General features: G+C 38.8%; 1 protein-coding gene across 7 annotated transcripts in view; it reads right to left on the reverse strand.

Moving 5' to 3' along the window:
- The window catches only part of FUT9 (fucosyltransferase 9), a 106,968-nt gene extending 85,722 nt beyond the window's left edge, over positions 1–21,246 (reverse strand). For 2 of the 7 annotated variants that reach the window (XM_032443564.2, XM_085541894.1), the window contains exon 1: positions 20,976–21,246. Coding sequence is in view for 4 of the 7 variants with exons in the window: in XM_085541895.1 (XP_085398021.1) it covers positions 19,814–20,216 (403 nt within the window). In the remaining 3 variants the exon portion in view is untranslated. Of the gene's footprint in view, positions 1–19,813; positions 20,245–20,975 lie in introns of those variants that run through there. The other 5 variants (XM_085541895.1, XM_032443563.2, XM_015858859.3 and 2 more) reach the window with 5 other exon arrangements.
- Between the last annotated feature and the right edge of the window lie 353 nt (positions 21,247–21,599).

Consider the following 21,599-nt stretch of genomic DNA (forward strand, 5'->3'; position numbering starts at 1 on the left):
CTCCATTCAAAAAGAACTCAGTAAGAAACTGTGCACCTTTTTTTTATTTTTTTATTTTTTTATTTTTTTAATAGTCTATTTATATAAGAAAGTTCTAAAGTTAGAGAACGGATTCTTAATTATTAGTGCACTAATTTCACTGAAAAAACAGACAACTTGCATTTAGTATCACAGCAAGAGCTTTTTATACTACCTACAAAAATATGAACTGAACTGAGCTTAAATACTTTATAACATAAATAGAAATAATTGTTGCTGTACAGACTGTGAGAATCAGAACCAGAATAAATTTAAAGTGCTGACAAAAAATAGATTATGCTGACCATACCCCAGCAATTTTCTAAACTTAGTATTGAGATCTATTCCTATGCATGCTAAGTTTCATATTATTGAAACTAAATATATCTAGATTTAGCATAATTTAGTTTCATTATACACTCACTGTGCATCTATATGAAGAAAAACTACATTTTAATCCAAACAACACTTACGTAGTCACAAAAATAATCATGATTCCCAAGGACCGAAATTTATCGTTTTTACCAAGACTTGGCAAGTTCTGAAAAATGGACTGATAGCTGTACCATGGCTAATAATACATAAAAAACAAATCACATGGAGCATAGCAGTCAAAGCTCTTTAAACAATACCCAACAAGCATGACAAACACAAACTGTGAAGTATTTTGAGTAGAAATTTAGGGATGAGGTTTTTTTGCTTTGGAGAAAAAAATGTGTCTTCTTCTCTCAAAAGTAGACTAGAAAGTAATTTTTGTGCAACAGGCTTGGAGGACAGGCATCACAGAGAACTTTTCACTCTCTGTGAAAATAAGCATATTTACAAGGATCGGCTCTGCAGTCCCTGTGCATAAGCAGTTCTCTCATCTTCCACCTTCTTGGGCTATATTGGCAGCCTGGCAGGGTGTGTGAGAAGGACTATGATATTAAACCTTCTTGCTTCAACTCTTCGTGGCAGGTTCTTCATGACAGCTCCCCTGCTGATGTGTATCTAAAGGTGAGGCCCTGGAGAGCATCCAGGAGAGCTGTGAGGGATGCTACTAGTTGTGTGACCGAACATTAGCAGCTCCAAAGCAGCAGGGAGTAGCAAAACTTTCGGGCGTCAAGGATTGGGTCTTTATCTGGATGCTCAAACAAGTCTATGACACTCTGATGACAGCTGAAGCTACACAGAGCAATGGGAATGACCCTGTGAAGATATTTCCTAGAGGCCTGGCACTGGTGCTTGCAAGGATACCCAAACACAAACAATGGGAAAAGCACAAAGTGTGCTTTCTTTTATACTGTTTATTAAAGTCTTGAACAGAATTTAGTCAACTGCATAACAAAACTAACATTCAGAAAAAGATTATATTTCAAAAAACATATTGAAAATGAATTTTTTATCAGTTACTCTGAATTCTGATGTCTACCATAAGCCTCCTGGTATCCTGTAAAGACTGGCTTAGAAAAGAACTGTAACTCAGGATAGTTCAAGGACTTTCTAGGTCTTATATCGGAAATACAAGGGTGAGAGCTATCTAAAATCTATATTTGTCTGCATAATGTCAGTTGATCCATCGATGGACAGAACAGAATAAGACCACAGTGCTCCTTGAATCATGCAGAGGTTATGCTATTGGGCTACAAACTGGTCAAGCATTCCCTTAAGAGAACTGAGATTTTCTATTTTGAAGATCCATTTCGATCCTCCCCCCTCCTCCCCCCCCCCAAGTAATCTGTGAACTAGAGCCCATTTTAATGAGACTGTATGAAAATAAAATAAAATAATATAAAATATAAAAAAGTCATAAAAGCCAATAATCTAAATAAATTTAAAAACAAATAAACAAACAAACAGAAAAAAAAACAAAACAAAAAACAACTATGAAAAAACTTCTGAAAATGTCAGAAACAAATTCCTGTATTTCATACTGCCATGTACTGACTATTTCAAAACTCTTTAGAATATTATGGTCTGAAGTGTAATATGAAAATAAAATTTGAAATGGGAAAGATTTCTGCTTGGGGATATTATTCCCAGAAAATCATGAAAATGTCATTGATTTCGAAAAATATCAAGTAGTTAATATATTTAAATTATTACAGCATAGTGCTGACACAGTGTTGGTAGTAATTTAACAAAATGCAAATACTTATGGAGTGACAGGTTCAAAAACCAGTAAAAAGCGCATCAAGCTAAAACTCTAGATAAACCCCGCTGTGATGAGTGATAAAAGAGGCAACTTAGTAAACATGAAGTGTAAGCAATAGAAATACTACGACTCTTTTTTTCTTCCACAGCTAAACTCAAACAAGAACCTCTCCTGTGAAAGCGAGAAATCATCAGATAGACAAGATATTAAACAATACCTTCTCTGTCCATATGGAGGGCTCAGAATGAATGTTGGCAGTACACAGCCAGGGACTTGAGTATTTTCCAACTGAAAGTGATAGTCAGTAGGATAATTTCCAGTAATTGGCATGTACTCACATGCAGGCCTTTAGTTCTTCATAATATTCATTTAGCTCTCAAAAATGCAGTAGAAAAATGCACAACCCTACTACTCTGCAACCCCCCTCCCCAGCTATTTTTGTTACAGTTGAACACTCAGTGATTCATACTCCTCTCTCCTGTTATTTTCTCAAGTTATAATTTAAACCTGCCTCCACGGGTACTTATCAAAACTTTCAGCAACTTCTGCAAAAGCAAAATAGAAAACACAGATGAAAATACTTGGCCATCTGGGAACATACAGTAGAGTTAAGTACGCTGAATGAAGCGGCAACATACAAAGAGCAAGACCTAATGAGCAAGAAAAATATGCAGAAAATCAAAGACCTAGAGTAGAGCATTATGTTTGTCAGAAGAAGCAGCTGCTCTGGGAAAGCTGCATCTCACAGCATCAAATTGTAATGAGTCAGCATGACCAATTCCCCACACACAATCCCACAACATAAAGATACATAGACTCACCAAGGATCCAAGCGTAAGGTTTAACTTCAGATAAGAAACAAGATGAGCAGTTGAGGGGAGTACTACTTTGCAAAAGATGATAATTACAGCATCAGAAGTTTTCATGCTGATTACAACTCAGGGCACAATTTTGCACTCTTTATTCACACTGATTTATAATCCTACTGATGAATAGCATTATACTTGTTGCTATTGATAGTACTACCTGCCTAAGTATGTGTTCATTGAAGTAGGAGGGAAGCATTGAAGTAGGAGGGAAGTTGGGGTTAAGATTTGCCAAGGTTTTAGATGGTTTAATTTATATCTAAAAGAGATGATTTCTTAACAGCTAATTCATAAAAATCATTCTGTGTAGAAGCGGAACAGTTTTATTCCTACTGGCCTTGTTTTGTTTCATCTCAAGAAATATATGTTCTATATAGAAAATATCTTTCTATTACATAGCTTCATAGTTCTCAAAAGAGTGTTAGAAATAAAATTAATTGGGGATTTGTCAAATTATATAAGAATGTGTATAAAATAGAAGAGATTTCTGTCTTATTTTGAAGCACAAACCTACCCATCTTCAGTGAACTCACTCAAAATCACTGTCACTCTTCAGGTTACATCTCAACTAACTCCATAGTAAAGATTTTGTAGTCTTGTAGAACTGCCAAAAGAGCTCAAAAATGGTAACTCAGACCACATGAGGCTACGAGATAGGCTAAAAAAAATGACATTTAAAAAAGAAATTTAAAACATAATAATATGATTTTCTCTTTCTTGTTTCATTTTGTTATGAGATGTACTTTGAAGCTGTCTTACATACTCATGATATCTAGAAACTTAGAATTTGGAAACACCTCATCCTACAGTTCTAGTTGCAGATGTGATTAACTTCCACCCACTCTCATCCCCCCTACTGGCAGCTGGAAATTATAACTTCTCTGATCCAGCAGTTGAACTGCTCGCATTACTATACGCTCAGACAAATTGCTCATAATTTTCTCATAAATTGTTTTGAGCTAAGTATCTAATCATCTCACTCAAATACTTTAAGTAGTATCTGTTTGCTAAAATAATTGGCCGACAATAATATTTAGTAGGTTTAGAAGAATTTTACATACAAAGTGCAATTTGTATCTTCCCATCTCTCACTCCCTCTCTCTCTCTTTTCTTTTTTCTTTTTCTATTTTTTTTCTATCTAATTGCATTTGAGATTTTCATGCATAACTGTAATTTTCTAAGTTGGAGCATTAAGAAAGAAAAAAAAAAAAAAAAAAAAAAAAAAAAAAAGCACATATTACAAAATAATGAGATTAGGTATCACCAGCCCTTTCCTGTGCCCACAAGCACAGTGGGAATTAAGCAGTGAATCTGTATTCATATCTGAAAGTATATCTGAAAGTATAGAAAAAGTAAAGCTGTAACTTGTAATGTCTTGCTACATTTACTCCAAAAGATCAGTAAGGAATTCAGATACATATGAATCCAAAAAGAAAGAGCAGGACCTGTTGTCCATAATCTTCTTTTAGAGCAATGGGAAAAGTCATGAGAATAGATGGTGTTCTGACAGTTCATGGGATGGATCAAGAGTAATTCCCTCCTAGCAGATAATAGTGATAAAGTTAGTTCAGCCCGATATTTAATTGCTTTAGAACTTTCTTTCATACACATTTTAAAACTTCCCAGGCTAGAAGGAAACAACAGACTGCAATCCCTATGCAAAATAGTAGTAAACCAAAATGGGGAACAGTCTCCATCCCCGTATTGCCATCCTTTTGCAAAAAACAAAAACAAAAACAAAAGCAACAAAAAAAAAGAAATTTAATTCTACTAAGTCACTTCTCTCCCTCTTACAAAATGGTATGTATCACTAATATTTCAGAGTCTAATTAATGTGACATCCACTCATTTGACAAGATAATAGTAACTGCACAAAAAGTCAGTTTTGCTTTGCAGCTTCTGCAATTTTACACTCCGTAGTCTTGCAGTTCTAAAAGGAAGTACTCTTGTATCAAGAGCAGCTTCACAAAAATCTTCTTAAAAATAACTCTGAGCATTTATTGACAAATTCAGGTTGTGAATTATTAGTGCACTATTAGTGTTAGCACTAATGAATGGCATGCACTCATCTATTAGCATTCATTTTGTATTCATTCCCAGAAATGAATGAAAGAACTTTTCTATAATCAAATTAAGTTGCATCACTATGTGCCCTAGTCCAGAACTGAGTATAAGGATGTTTTCAAATTTTCCCTAATTGGCATATTCCTTAAAACAGGCGTAGATACATACAGAAATGACAAGACAATTTGAACAATTGTACTGCTTCTCAGGGAAGACATATTCTGTAACAGAAAATGTCTTGTACAGGATGTCTCTGAGCTTGTTGCATTTTTGCTGTGTTTTCTTCCAAAGCAAGTAAGCTGGAAAAAATGTATCTATCTGTATATCTATAATATTCTACTGGTCTACTTGCTATAAGCAAGTTTCATTGAAAATGAGATACTGTGCCAGTGAATTAAGCTGGTTTCAGCAGTGTTTCTTAGCTCAGTGTGCAGTGTCACAGGAACACAGCTGTGCTGCTTCTATCCCCACAACGGCTTCTGTGCTGCCAGCTGAAGTCTCTCTGTACCATACTTCTCAGCTTTCCCAAATACAGGGGGAGCACAGCACGCTCTTTTGGCTCCATTCCTGCTCTCAGGATATAGTCCAAGTCAGCCACAGGTCTTGAACTTGGAAACTGTAAAGCCCTATATAAAAATTATTGATGGTCTTAAATAATGAAGTCACATTTTCAAAAAAGGTAGATATATTCTCCACAATACTCATAGAAGTTCCCTTACATTCAGTAGAGCAAAGAAGTACTCTCACAGGATAATTCCTCCCAGTCTAAGAGAGAGGTCCAGGAAACACAGTGAATTGCTCTCTGGAGACATCTTTCTCTCTTTCCTAACTACAGAGGAAGTCATGAAGGTTAGTGTACTTTTATTTTGTGGCTAAATTGACGCGAGATTATAGTTATCCATGAATACATAGTTGTGAGCTCTCCAGGCTCACAATTTTGGGTCTATTATAGTTTTTCAAGCAGAATGAGGACTCCCAGTGATAACATCCTGCTAAAATGAATGGAAAAATCACAAGAAAATGAAAGTCAAAGGAAAAAATTATTAGTGACTGTAAAGACGTCAAATACAGAAATTAAAATACACGGTCCTATCTGTAAAAAGTTTAGGAGGCTTCACACAGAACACTGGGCTGAGTTATAAATTTAACATTTCACAGACAGAGATACATCTCTAGCTTCACTCTCTGTCTTTAAAGGAAATTTAGAAATTTCAAAATGCAAATATTTAAAGTAGGCTTTCCAATGTGTGTTACTATATTATCAGATCAGTAGGTGAGGATTTAACATGAGCAGAAAGTAAGGACAGTTCCAGAATGTCTATGTATCAGTAGGAAAATGCAGCCTTTCCAGAACTCAGAAAGAGACACGAACCCAAAAATGATTTGTAAGACCAAAACAATGTGGAATAGATATATTCCAATTACTGCACTGTAAATCTAGGGTGATTCCTGATCAAATCTGGTCCATCTAACAACTGTAGACTAATCATCCAAAAGGAATGCTGTCTATATTAACAAAACTCCATATTATCATTTGGAAAAATAAAATAAAATAAAATAAAATAAAATAAAATAAAATAAAATAAAATAAAATAAAATAAAATAAAATAAAATAAAATAAAATAAATCATGTTGAACTCACTACAATTTAGATAAAAATATTCCATGAAAACACTTCTGGAGCTAGAAGAAGTCATAAAATCTTAACACAGAAAGACAGACTGCTATCTGAAACAGATTTGTTTCCACTGACAGCATAATTATCTGGGATATTCTAATGGTCTTGTCAACTCACTCCTGCTTCGGAAAGATTTCAATCTAAACAGAAAAGAATAAATTTTGGTAGCTTGTTCTCTTCCATGATAGATATCAGAGAAGACTTACTGCAGATATCACAGCTTTCACTGAAACCATAGCTACAATTTGATAATGGCTCAAGGAGCATTAGGAAGTATGAAGGCCCAATTCAGCCTGAATAAATCAGATTGTTAAGGACTTCAGCAAGGCTTTTTAGTGTTATAGAAATCTATGTAAAAGTTTGCTTTGTAAAATAAAGTGCAAAAGCTAGATTAGATTACGTTGAGTTATCATGTTAGTACATAGTGGCTTTTAAGCCTACAGGGACAAATATGATAAAAGTCTCTACTGTGAAGACCTTGATATTTTAAATGAGAAGAGAGACAAAGTGCCGGCAAAGTAAAGATCTTTTCAAGTAAATAGAATGCCAAAAATGAATATCTATGAGAAAATTATATATATATATATATATATATATGCTTTCCTACAAAGCATAATTCCTTGAACTAATACATTCTCCTTCTCCTATGGACATCAGCTAACATTGTGTTTTGGCTATAAGCTTGAATATCTTCTAAAAACAAATGGAGACAAAGAGATTAAGGATTGTGGGAAAGCTATGTTACTGCTCACTGCACTATATCTATTACATGAGAGATCTTGATTTTCCAAAATGGCAACTAAGCCATTTTTATAAAATATTAAAGTTTCTGAATGCTTCCTATTAATACCTTTCTGTCATTCTAAAGGTTCCTCTGAAGCATTGTCTTTTAACACCCTGGCTTTTTTAATAAGGTATAAAGATAAAACCTATCAAGGAGTGCAGTGTTTGGGCATCACTAATGCTTTTCAGCTCTCAAGCAGCAGCAGCCCAGCATCTCCAAGCAGTGTGATACTCATGCACTGGATTCTCAAGTCCTGACCCTGCTCAAGTTCTGAGCACAAATTCATTCACAGGAGCAGCAGGCTCACCTCACAGAGAACACCAGTGTGTTTTCTGAGAACAAGCATGCCAGATCAGATGTCACATACATGGGAAAAAAAAGAAAAAGTAGGAAACAAGACTTTCTGAAACCAAAGTAAATGAAATTCTCACTTGGGAGACAAACAACCCTACATCACTCGATCTATAAAAACTATTAGATTTGAAACAGTTTCCCTCTCTAGAGGATCCCAGTAAGCAGAAAGTACTTGTTATCTGGCAAGACAACTTTTTCATTTTCCCCTCCTGTTCAGTTTGTTTTTAAATATTTATTCGGCCAAATAGCAAGCAATTAACTCCACAGCCCCCTCTTCTATGAAAAAAGGGGGTCAAGTTTAAATTCCTTCTCCATTAGCTCTTTAATTGATTATACAAATTGGCAACATTTCAAAAGGAGAAAGTTGCTCGCTTCATATGGAAATAATCATTCAGTCAGTAGCTAAGGCACATTTTTGACCTGAAAGTGTTTCTGAGGTTTACTTTTCCAGTTGATAAGTGTGGGGAGCTTGTTAAATGTCATCTATCCAAGTGGTGAGTCTTGCAATTACTGGATATTTAGACATCAATTAGCATCATGTTCTAATTATTTTGAAAAAATACATGTCAAGGTTATGGGCTTACTTTCAGGAGACGGCAGGTGTTTGCCTTGTGTTGAAAGTAGATGCTTTAAGGTGTAGGTTGTATGTGTATTACTGGCCCACTGTATTTCCTTCTAGTTATTTCCTTGTTCAGATTCCCAACTTTCCTGAATTCCACTTATGTCTCCTATGCTTTTCATGGGAAATCCACCTCAGGTGAGAGAAATGAGTCTTAAAAATGCCGTACCTGACAGTTAGACATTACAATGTATGATGGCAGCATCCAAGAAAAAATAATTGGGTACTAAAAGGCAGAGTAATTCATTACTTCACTTTTGTTATCCTGTTGCCACATCACATAAAACATTCCCTATTTAAGTGGTACACAATTCCCCAGGAGGTCAGGTGGAACAGGCTAGGTTGTGGATACCCTGCACAGAGAGTAGAGATCTATGTTGAAGTCAGGACGCCAAGTAGGCAGTTTGATGCAGAAAGGAATACATGTCACAGAGCCTGTTTTAAATTCCATCAAGCCAGAAGTTAAGCATTCTGCTTAGGGTTTATGAATGTGCATCCACCCGTTTAGCCCTTAGATCCTGTCAGCAAAGTAGAAATAGAATAATAATTTTTTTCTTTTTTTCCCTCTCATTTTAGAAACTGAATGGAAGGCAAAAATAAGCAGAACAATGTTTTTCTTTTAAAATAGAAAGAATAGAGATGCATTGGTCATTCAACCCTCAAATAAGACTGTGATCCAATGATCCAATTTGTTATCCAAAATGTCAGCAGTCTGGGCTCATTTCTGCCAACTGCGTATTCTGGCTGTGACTCCGCAACCTGCATCTCCCAGACAATATTCTGAGATAAAACATTTGCCATACCTGTAGGAACTATGCCTCTGCATGATTAGAATGTTTAAATATTAAATATTTGTTTGCCCACAGAAAACAGTGAATGACTTATTAGCCTAGTATCTGTAGCAGTTGCCCAGGGAATGGTTTCCTGGTTGTAGCATATAGACCATATGATGGCACAATGAAAGATTTACACAAATCCTTGAATTTGTTCAGTCTTCAGAAGACTTAAGGTGCTTTTTGGGACCTAGATAAATAGACCTCTAAAAATAAAAACCGAAGTAGGAATAGATAACTCCAGAGCACTGTGGTGGTGGAGCGTGCTATTCAGAGAACTGGAGCCTACACTGCCCTTTGACTGGGACAAGTAATGTGGTTTTGTAGTGCATCCTAATTACCATATATTAGTTTGATTTCAAAGCAGTTTTGGTGTGTGCACAAACTACATGGTTTTTGAAGGAAATTAAAATGGAAGCTCTGCTTACAGTCTGTACCAAATGTACTCTGTCCTGCACGGGGAACAAAAAGACCTGAACTAATTAGTTCTTTGAGAAGCCTCAGACTAGATGCAAGGTAAAAACATTTGGTTCGAGACACCAGACTAAATCTAGTCCATGACAAAACACATTGATCACATACTCTAAATGTAGGGACCTCAGTACTAACTGCTTTGATCTACTGGTCTGATACTGTTGTGCTGAATTACTTGCTAATACAGTCAAATGCATCCAAATCATGCTTTTGCAGCCAAAAACATCCAACATATTTAGCTATAATTTTCTGCTTTGCTTTTGCCCTCTATCATCACACAGAATTACTAGAAAAAACTACAGATTCCCTCCTTTATTTATTTATTTATTTATTTATTTATTTATTTATTTATTTTCCTGGATTTCATATTATTAAGAAGTGACAATTTGAGAAACCATACAAAGAAAAATACAAAAATGCTCAGCTGAATGAAGTTAATTTGAAGTGTAAATGATCCAAAGGTAAAAAGAAAAGGCAACGCACTGGGAGGAAAAATGGGAAGGTTTCAGTGAAGTAGGAGAAAATACTACTTTGAAACAATAATTTGTAGAAATCTAGAAAAATATATACACATCAATAGGTAGTTTACCATCTAGTCCGATCATTGACTATTCTCTCAAGTGTATACTGCCATTTCCTATAACTGCTGAAATAGCCTGTAATTACCACATATTATCTTCCCTTCACAGCATCAGAAGTATCCTCTAGTTTTTTTTGTGAAAATCTGTGCTGAAACAATTTTGTATGGTAGAAAGAGTCATGGCTGGAACTGAGGATTGAGAATCTGGTGGCTTGCACTTCTATCTTTGTGTTTCTGACCTTCACAGAAGCAAAATTCTGGGGCAATTTCTTCCACTTACCTGAAAACTACAGGTAATCCATAACCATTACACTGCATTAGCCACTTACAAAAATAGGGCACAAACATCAAAATGACTTATTCTGTAACAACGCAGTGAAAGGAACAAAAATTATCTGCATTGTGACGAGAGTGAAAAGAATTACAAATTAGGCCATTCCAAGAAAGTTAAGAAAATGAATAAATCAATAATTCTAACACAGGAAATTAGTAAGAAAAATTAAAAAATCTCATTTTTTGCAGAAGATGATTTTTTAAAAGTATGATGCCTGAAAACCTCAGCTGCCATTGTGGACTAGTTGAAATAGGAGCATTCATGTATGCATGAATGTGTGTATGTATGCATGAAGGTATATATTTCTATGCAAGCAAATATATATATGCTTAAAAAATAAAATTTAGGCCTATTTGAAAGTATCAAGATGTTATGAGATAAAGCAACTTGCTTCAATAACAGGTAGTCTCCCAGTTGCAGGTTGTTATTCTAAGATGGGGATGTTTTGTAATCATACCTTTTAACATGTAAAAACTCTGACTGCTGTTATCTTTGTTTTTCCACTGATGTAATTCACAGGTTTCAGTCAATTACTTTGTTCCCTTCCCTGATTTGAACGTGACTGATTTATATTGTAGTTTATACACATGTATGCAAACCATTGTCTTATTTGTTTCATCGACCGCATAAAATTAAATTACTCCCAGTCTTTATGGTGAGTATTATCAATTGCACAACAACTCCCAGCCTTAAATTTCATAGCAGAGCTGCTGTGCTTAGCTCCAATGTGCAATCAGTTTGGAATGCCTTCCTATTGACCATTAGCATCACTTGTTATGCAAGGCTAGAATTGCTTTTTTGTGGATAGAACTAAAAGCCAGATGCAGTTATTGTTGTTAGTGTTTTAGTCTGCTGTAAGTGGTATAGCAATACAAATGCTGTCAGCTACTTGCACTTGCCTAACTTACCATAGGATACCTTTGGAGAGAAAACTCTTAGAATCATAGAATCTGTAAGGTTGGGAAATACCTATTAGATCTTCTAGTCCAACTGTTGATCCAACCCCACCATGCCCAGTTACCAAGCCCCCCATTGCCACATCCACAGTGGCTCTTCCACCTCCCTGGGCAGGCTGTGTCAATGCCTCACCACTCTTCCTGAGAAGAAATATTTACTGACATCCTATCTGACCTCCCTGGTTGCAACTTAAAGCCACCATTTCTCATCCTATCATTGTTAGCGGGGAGAAGAGGATGATCCCCCACCTTGCTACAGCCTCCTCTCATGCAGTTGTAGAGAGTGATAAGGTCTCCTCTGAGCCTCCTCTTCTCCAGACTAAACAATCCCTGTTCCCTCAGCTGCTCCTTGTAAGACTTGTGCACCAGACCCCTCACAGCTTCATTGCTCTTCACTGGACACGTTCCAGGGCCTTGATGTCTTGTAGTGAGGGGCCCAAAACTGTACACAGTACTTGAGGTGTAGCCTCACCAGTGCTGAGTACAGAGGGATGATCACCTCCCTGCTCCTGCCAGCTACGCTATTTCTGATTCAGTAAGGCCTGAATAAAATATGCTTTATCTAGTTATAAGACTCCAACCGCCAGTATATTTAAAATGTTATTTTGTGTCCCTTAGAAAGCTTTGCTGAACACTGTGCAACTATGGTAGCCAGTGAGCAACCATGGGGGAGGCTTGGAGATCTTCAGGAAGTGAGGCTTGCTTTCTTGCCTGAGATTCTTGCTTGCAAACCTAATCCAAGTGCAAATATCTCATGTAGGACATCATAGTCTTTTGGTGTAGGTGGTTGAGGCAAATGTTTGGGACAGTCATTCTCACTTAAAACTCTCCTAATTATTTCTACTTCTAGAATTAGCATGTTTCTTATGCTCCAAAATGGCATTTGTTGGATATTACCACATTTTCTTTCTATATTCATCCAAATAGTGCTGTATAAAAAAACTCTGGTAGTTTGCAAGAAACCAATTAGCATTTGTGTCAGAGCAGGTTTACTTTGTTATACTTAAATGTCGGCCTTTAAACTATGGGTATTTAGAACTGCTGAATAATAGTCTTAAGCAGTTAGTTGTGAAAATCCTGTATTGCCAGTCTAAATAGATTGTAAAATCAGGATAGCCTAGGTTGATAGCCTTGGCTATTTAGCTGATAAATTTTATTTCAAACATAACGATTCAAGCAATAATAATAACTTAAATGCTTTCTAAGTGTAGTTGGATGTTCTCCCATTCCATTTAAATGCAATATTCTGTGCTAGTGACCATAAAGTATTTCCTATTTCGAATCTTTAGTTTCAAAACTTTATGATTTTCCATAACTCTTTTCCTGTAAGCCAATGCTTCTGCTGCTTTGCCAAACAGTAGTGAGGAATTAATTCTAATAAAGTTCAAGTGCTTATCACAAAAGTAACGTGACAAACACAATCGGCCAGTTTATTGGAATACACACATTCACAGAACTTGTAATACACACAGATGATTTCAGGACTGGTTCTTTCATTTGGCATTGCCTTAGTTTTAAGGAAGGTCTTTCTTACTCTGTAATTAAAGCCACTGAAGAAAATTGTCTGAAATCCTATTATGATGTTAGAATATGCAGTTTCACTGATATCACAGTGCTCCATGAAAATGAACTAATTTTGCTAGTTTTGCTGTGAAGAAAAATCAAATAAAGGAAATATTCAAATCATTTCTATTTTTTGGGGTTGTATATTACAATATTTTAAAAGTCCAACTTGAACATTGCAGCCTATCTGAAACAATTTGGGGAAAAGACTTTCTTGAGGACTTCTAATTCATTTCAAAAGGACATAAATTTTGTAATTTCAAAAAGCTCTGAAGGATCACCCTGATAAGTAGAAAGAACTGGCTTTGAAACCTTATGAGCTTCCTTTACCCTATGGTATCTGGCAAGGTCCACATGCCACCCGCATCCATCTGTCCTTGGTTAGAAGTCTGCTCTGAGTATGCAGTTGGTACCTGACTTCCTAAGGTGTGATGACTCATAAGAAAGCATTTTAAAATACAGAGAGATAAGACTGCTTAATTATTTAGAATCTATTTTAAAATATTTTGAACTCCTACCCAGTGGTGGCTCCATCTGGGGTGAAAAAATGGGTATAAAAATGCTGCAGGAGGAACTGTGTGGAAATGCAAAGACAAAAATGCAAACTATGCTTAGTGATTACTTTATCCTAAGGACAGATAGATTTCAATCATAGTAGTTTAAATTGTCAACTTTAATTGTAGTTCAACACCACATATTAAACAACTGCAATTAATCTTGGACTACATTATGATTTTTAGTTATTTTCTTGAAGAATATTTGCATATCACTCACCTAATCAATAAAGAATATCAGCCAGCAATTTCTATAAGCTCTGTAGAAAATTTGATGTGAAGTTTTGCCAATCACAAAGAAGTCTATGTCTGTCATTTGTTCCAGTTTTTAATTCATGCATTTTAATATGGCAAACGATGCATAATGTTTTAATATTATTTAGATGCTTTGAGTTGGAAGTCAACACAATGCAGAAAATATTTTCTGGAGTTTTTAATTAGGTGAACAAAAGTATAATAAAGGTACTAGATAAACACAAAATTTTAAAATATATTCTGTATTTAAATAAAAATCAACATGCATTTGCTAAATGAAAAAACAACAGCAACAACAACAAAAACCAAAAACAAAAAACCAACAGCTTTGAAGCATATGTTTTACATTGCTGTGCCCTCCAGAGTTTGGACTGTATAGATCTCTGCCTCTCACTAATCTTCTAACACTGAAATAGGAAAGCAGGCTTTCCTGCATGTTCAGTTCTAATACATTTTCTCAGTTTCAAACTGCTGTAGTTGCTGTCCTGAATAAATTAGAAGAAGTCATCTGCAGAAAAGACAATAGAGCTTGGACCAACTGGATTATCACTTAGATATACAAAAGTATATTTTCATTGTCCGAATGGTGGGTTCTTTTAAGTTCAGTAGATTTACTTACACAGTGAGTTTACACTGTAGTATTGCGACAATAGTTTTTTCTCTGTTATCTGTTTAAGTTTTTTAGCTTTTAAGTGGTAGAAATCAGGAAGGAAGAAAAGCATTAGTACTGGAATGTGTTAATTTAGCCAGGTTAAATCATTGTCTACTGCCAGATCAAAATGTAGCACTATGTGGTAACGTAAAAGTTATATGAAAAATCATGAGACTGTTTGTTCATGGATTAGATATATATTCCAAAACCAAATATCTGACAACATTAACAGTCTCTCTACATAATTAGAAGAAATAGTGTGAAAAAATAATTAAAACAAAAGAAAAATATTTGTGTGTTATTTGATTCATTCCACTCTGCTCCAATTTGTGCAATAGATACATGTACTTTCAGTAAGATATTTCTCAAGGACTAAATGTCTCGGGGAGTGGTAATCACATTTTTGGAGTCTTTCACCTCAAGTTCACTTTTTCAAACACAGCCAACATGTAGTTGTGATGGAAAATCATTGAGATTTGAAAGCTGGTTTGTGGCTGTATGAGATGAACTGGTTATTTCATTCAGTTTTTCAGAGGATCTTGGAATGCATTCAGAGCTTTCAAAGGACCAGCGATGAGGAGCTGAGCTCCTCAAAGGATCTGGCCAGGACCCATGGAGATACATAATTACAGAATCGCAGAGTTTGGAAGGGACCTCTGGAGATGATCTAGTCCAAACCCTACGCTAAAGCTGGTTCACGATCATAGCTGGATTTTTCAAGGGTGGCAGAGGCCAAGACTAACAAATAAAATCCCACTTCTAGGCAAGTTTCCTCAAGAGGCTGACTGCTTAGAACGATATCAAGCATTGGTCCCCATCCAGCAAAGCAGGGCTTATGCAGCACCACAGTGTGGGGACAGAGGCACTGCTGCTCTTTCTGCTCCACAAATGTAGGGCACAAACAGCTTCATTTTCTATTTCTGCCTGTATGGCACCTCTTTATTAGCATGAAATACCCTTGATTTAGGGGAAAGCCAATACAATAGATAGATAGATAGATGGATGGATAGATAGATATAGATAGATAGATAGATAGATAGATAGATAGATAGATAGATAGATAGATAGATAGATAGATAAAAAGAAAGCCCACCACCACCCTGAACACAGAAATTGATGGGGGTTTTTTTTGTTGTTTTTTTTTTTTTGAGTGGGTTGAGTGTATCAATCTCATTTTTATGCAGAGGTACACACCTAGTCAGAAACAGTTAATAAGTTGTCCTTTGTCAAGAGCGTACCAACTATACTGTAGAAGACACAAATGACAATAGTTTCTTCACCAGCTATAAATTATCTCAGTTCTGTTCTTCCCAAGGAAGGCTTTAAAACTGTATCCTCTATTAATTCGTTTTCTTTACATGAGGGACTTTTCTTTTTGAGAAAATATACACATCATTTTTCTGAACATTTAACTTGCTGTATTAGGAACTTCCTCAGAGGAAAGGAAGAAGAGTCTGTCTTCATTAACCACTAAATTTAAAGTGGGGAAATTAAAACATCCAGATGTCATGTCAGCTATATACATTGTCTTCTATGATGTCACATTTGATTTTCTTATTTTATGACTCTGACAGCATCATATTAAAAATTTGATTGCACAATGACAGTACAGGTTTTGAATTATTCAGCTTAAGACTGCAGTCTTACAAGAAGACTATTTTGTATTTCTTGCCATTTCTGAAAAACTGACATTTAAAAAAATTGAAAAGGAAAGGGAAAAATGATCACTAATAACTAATTAATATCTCAAGCTTGGCAAAGGTAACCTCATTTTAATAGAATATCACACAAATTAAAACCAGATTAAATATAACACACTACGTATTTCAAAAGTCATTTGAAACATAATTCTCTGGATGACATTTTGGCCCCAGTGAGATCAATGGCAAGATTCCAGTCAGCTTCTGTGTAGCCAGGACTTGCTCCTAAATAAAGAAAACCATACATTCTCCATGTGTTTTAGTAGCTATATGTCAGCACCCTTGTATTTACTTCATCAGATTGCCTTTTCCCACCTCTTCTTTAACAACATGCTACAGGTATGTGTGCTTACTGAAGTCAGTGGGGCTTTCTCCATTGGACTTCCAGTCCTCAAGTCAGACTCTTTACGTAGAAACTTTTATGGTGATATTTGTAACGGGCTTCCAGGGTTTACATTGTATATTTTCCTATGATGATACTGTCAGCTTTTGGTTTTGCTCCACTTTACCTCTGTTTCATGTCAAACAAGTGCAATTTGTTGCTTCATTTGTATCAAATAATTTCAGGTGCAACCCTTTCTAGAGTGACCAAATTTGTTTTTTCTCCATTACATTTTAAGCTTATTTTTAAATCACTAAAGATAATTTTTAATCACTAAAGTTGGAAACATCTGCTCTTCATCTTGATTAAAATCAGCTAGCCCTTTTAATATCAGAACCATAAAACAAATAATGTCATTTTAAGAAACATTCTATTCCAACTGAAAGTAAAACATTACTAGTATCAGCTATGGAAATACCAAAGTTGAGCCCTTTTGGCAGGAAACGCAGCTATTATTTAACTAGTAGGGCCCAGTAAAAGAGCTCATAGCTATACATACATATTATTTCTCACAATAATTATTTCAGCTGAGCTGTCTGGACAGGTATGAACTGTGAGCTTGAGTGCAGCTCAGAAGCGTAAAGCTTGGAATATTCCATACCAGATATAAAATAAATGCTTCCAGCTATGGCAATGGGGGAAAATACAAATGATCTTTTCACATCCTGGTTCCTTCAAAATGGTTAGCAAAAATGTCTTTGATTCAGCTCACAGCGATGTCTGAGGAGAATTTCATTCTGATTTGACCAAGATCAGAATCATTACCACAGTTATATGAAGAAATGTAGTTGCATTCCCCCAGGAATTTCTGAGGTTTATTCAAGAGTTCAGTTTGTCATTAAAAATACACATTGCTGTGCTTCATTTCCCTTGTACAGTGTCTCTATTCTAATATGAAGATGACAAGATTGCCTATATTCACTACTGGCAGTGAAAATTAGTTACAAATCACATACACTCTGTTGTTTTAGTTCACTTATTTAACCTGCACCTTGTCTGTTTCCACACTTAGTTCAACAGTGAACACAATGAATGCTATAGAACAGCATTTGTTTACTCTTAAATGAGCAGTTACAGACATGTTGCTTTCTCACTACAAGCAAAAATGTACAACCGGAAACAAGATACCATTTGATTACATTTTATTCTGCAGCATCAATATCAGCCTGCAAAAATTCTGCTGGAAATAAAAATGCAAGAGCTTCCAGGATGAAGTCCTGCTGCCCTTATTCACTGCTCAACCTCTACACAACCAAACTCCAGCTGAAGACATCAGATGATGCCAATGCAGCTGCAGATGAAGAACTGCAAGATAATACAGCCCTCTGAAAATTCTATATGCTTTTAGCAACAGTCCTAACCCTAATCATGGTTTAACCACTGTTTCTGGAATACACTGAATTAAGCAGAAATCAAAACCAACTCTCTGTGGTCTGACAGGGGATGGGAAAATCATGACCAGTGTCAGAAGAACTTATTTCCACAATAACCTCTAAGTCTTGTTGTTTCAGACTGCCACCAGCTGCAGCAGTTAAGGTGTGATGAAAGCCTTCTGATGAGTCTCACACAGATTCCCTTCTGTTCTGTGAAACAAAAACGCACCATCCTGTGAACTGTAGAGAAAAGCTGCATCTATTGAAATACAAGTCTTCCTCTGCTTGTTGTATGCGGAATTACTTTAATCTCTTTACTCAGAGCAGCACAGGACTAAGGAGTCCTCTGTAACTAAGAAAGAATGCTATGATAAAAAAGAAAAACAACAACAACAAAAAGCCAACAACCATGTAATTGAAACAAAAAATAATAATAACCTGCAAAACCATTCAAAAACTTCAACAAAATTTAACAGAAAGCAGGAATTGTGGCCCTCGGCCCCCCTCCCCCATACAGAATAATAATCTTTAAAAATAGACGTTTTCCCCCCAGAGGCTCCTTCTGTCTTAAGTGTTATCATAGCACCAGCTTCTGGAGAAAGGAGTGAAGATTTACTGCAAATCTTGTATTCATACTTGTTGGCTATTTAGAAAAGAGGTGAGAGGTTGCTCTTTCTTTTTTTTTTTCTTTCTTCAAGGCAGTTTCTGGGTCTTTAACATTACTCTGAGCCAGAGATGCTAAATAAAAGAATGGGGAAGCGCTGCTGCCATAACAACCCTTTCGGCAGGGAAGTATTGGGATACAGATAGTTACTACACTCCCTACAACCAGCCGTGTGCATCATGACACAGAAAACCAGAAACCGCTTTTTAGTCACAGCATCCTCAACATCCGCACTCTGCGCTCTGGGCATCGAAAGGAAAACAGGCACAGACTTCTCCGTCCCACCCCACAATCACTCCGACCTCATATATTTATTCGTTTGTTGAAGGAGAGGGAGAAAAGTCCACCCGGGTGTCGAGTTGCGCCTCGCGTTTCCCGGGGCCACTCCGGGCTTCACAGAGCCACAGCCTCCCCGTGCTCCGCTGCGTCCGCACAGCCCCGTGGGGGTCCGGGACCATTCCCCGGTCCCGGGATGCGGCTGCGGAGCAGCATCCAGCTGCGCTGGACTGGTTCATCCTCCTCCAAACCGCCTTAAAAATGGTCCCTTGGTAAAGTTAAGACGCTGCACGCTATACCGAGCCGCTCGGGAACGGGGGGTCCGGGCTACGGGGGGGGGGGGGCTCCAGACCCAAGCACTGGGGGGATGTCGGCTTGTCTGTGTGTGCGAGAGAGCCCCGTGGGAATGGGCAGCGGGGGCAGGGAAGGGCACCGTGCGGCAGCCCCCTCCATCGCCGCCCCCGCGCAGCCCCGGGGCCACCCTCCCTGCCCCGCGCACCTCCAGCCCCCACGGGGAGGGCTCAAACCCGGGCCGGGAACCCTCCATTCCCCGGGGGTCAGAGCAGGCGAAGTCTCCCCCCCTCACCGCATCCCCCTCTGCGTTCCCGGGGCCGCTCCGGGATGGGAGGGCGAAGCGGCGATGGGGGGGAGGCACGGCAGGTGTTTTCAGAGGCGGGGGGCACAGGGCCCCGTGACTCACCCGTCCGAGGCGGGGGCTGCGTGTAGCGCGGCGGCGACGCTGCCCCCGGGGCGCGGGGGGCGGCGGGGCAGGAGCAACAACGAGCGCTGGAGCAGCGGGGAGCGGCGGGGCCCGGGCTGCTCCTGGGCGCGCTCTCGCTGCCCATCCCCGGCGCTGCCGCCGCCGCCGCCGCCGGAGGAGGAGGATGCGACGGAGAGGCAGCCCCGGGCTCGGGCACGCGCGGCGGCGGAGCGGGGGGAGGCGGGGAGCGCGGCGGGGACGCGCAGCGGAGGGGGAGCAGCTTGGGGAGGCGGGCGCACACTCCCGCAGCCCTCCGTCCCTCAGACCTTCGGCCCTCAGCCCTCGTTTTCTCATCCCTCCGTCCCTCGTGCCTCCATCCCAATCCCTCCCTCCATCTTTCCATCCGTCCCTCTCTCGCCCTTCCATCCCTCCTCCCGTTATCTCTCTTCCCCCCATCTTCTCCGTTCCCACATCCCTTTCCCTTCAGTCCCTCTGCTCCCCTGCCGGCAGCTGCCGTCTCTCCGGATACCCCCTCTCTGCAGCAGGATGGCTGCGGAGACCCCCGGGGCCGCTGGAGCGGTGCTGCCCCTCCGGCGCGCCCCATCGGCGACCCCCGGGAAGGGCGAGCTGCCCCTGTGAAGGGCAGAGGGTGCCTGGCTCCCCTCGGTCCCAATGGGAAAAGCGAGCCCAGCGCTCGCCCGTCGCGCTCGACCTCCTTTCCTTTTTTCCCACCCGGCAGGAGAAAGCAGAACCGTGCTGTTGCAGGAGAAAAAGGCGGTAAATAGGAGGAGAACACAGTGCAGTAATCACTGACTGTGTGAGAAACAAACCCCACGCTGGAGGAGTTTTTAAAAGCAGGCTTTCAAGGCTGCTCCTGCAACCTAGAGGACTTTCCAGATGTTTATTTAGGTTCAAGTATAATTATTTTGACGTTAAAAATAAACGAAACAACAGCTCCGAGTGCATCGTGTAAATGGGAGAACAGTAAATCACGTCTGTCACATAAACACACGCAGCGAGAGCTGGCTATCAACTCCCTATCCCCATGCTGAACTCTCCCTGCATTATATAATGTTGATACACTGCTATGAGGATGTCCAGGGGAAAGAAAGAGCAGCAGTGAAGACATGGCACTCACCATCAGAGTGCATTGTAGCCTTACCTGCCAGGCAGTGCTTTCAGAGGCTCATCGGTGCTCCCCTCACCAGCCCTCCAACACAATTCAAGGGACGTTCAGTGCAGACATCCAATTCCCCAGTGTCAGCCTCTGTCTGAGATGTCTCCGAATTGCTTGTAGGTTATTAACTTATGGTGCTCTTTCACCCTGCCCTGTACTGTGCAGTTATCAGCAGCTCCCACTTGCGAGACCAAGGAAGAGAGAGATTGGGTGGATTTCCACGCAGCTCCACATTTCAAAGTGCTGATTTGCTGTATGGGCTTCAGTCACTGAGAGAATCAGTCTGTGCCTCTAACAGGTGGATTCCAAGGAGAGGCCTGGCCCAGAGTCCACTGAAGACAGTACAGATGTGTCTGCAGCCGTGGTGGGAGTTGCATAAAACCGCTGTGAATACACTGTCAGCATGAAGGTATTTCTGACTGCTGCTGTTCTTTAGAGCTAGTAAGAAATGCTAGGAAAAAAAAGATTATTTACAAATATGTACATCTTCCTCGGAAAACTGCTGAGAGAAACATGGAGACATGCTTCTGTTCTCCCCTAGCTGCTGACATAAATATGTAATGGGAGGCAGATCACAGCTCCCAGCTCCCAGCTCTCTGCTCTCCATTG

This window comes from Coturnix japonica, chromosome 3 (genome assembly GCF_054131305.1).
Source record: "Coturnix japonica strain WE chromosome 3, WE-NBRP24, whole genome shotgun sequence".
Lineage (NCBI taxonomy): Eukaryota > Metazoa > Chordata > Aves > Galliformes > Phasianidae > Coturnix > Coturnix japonica.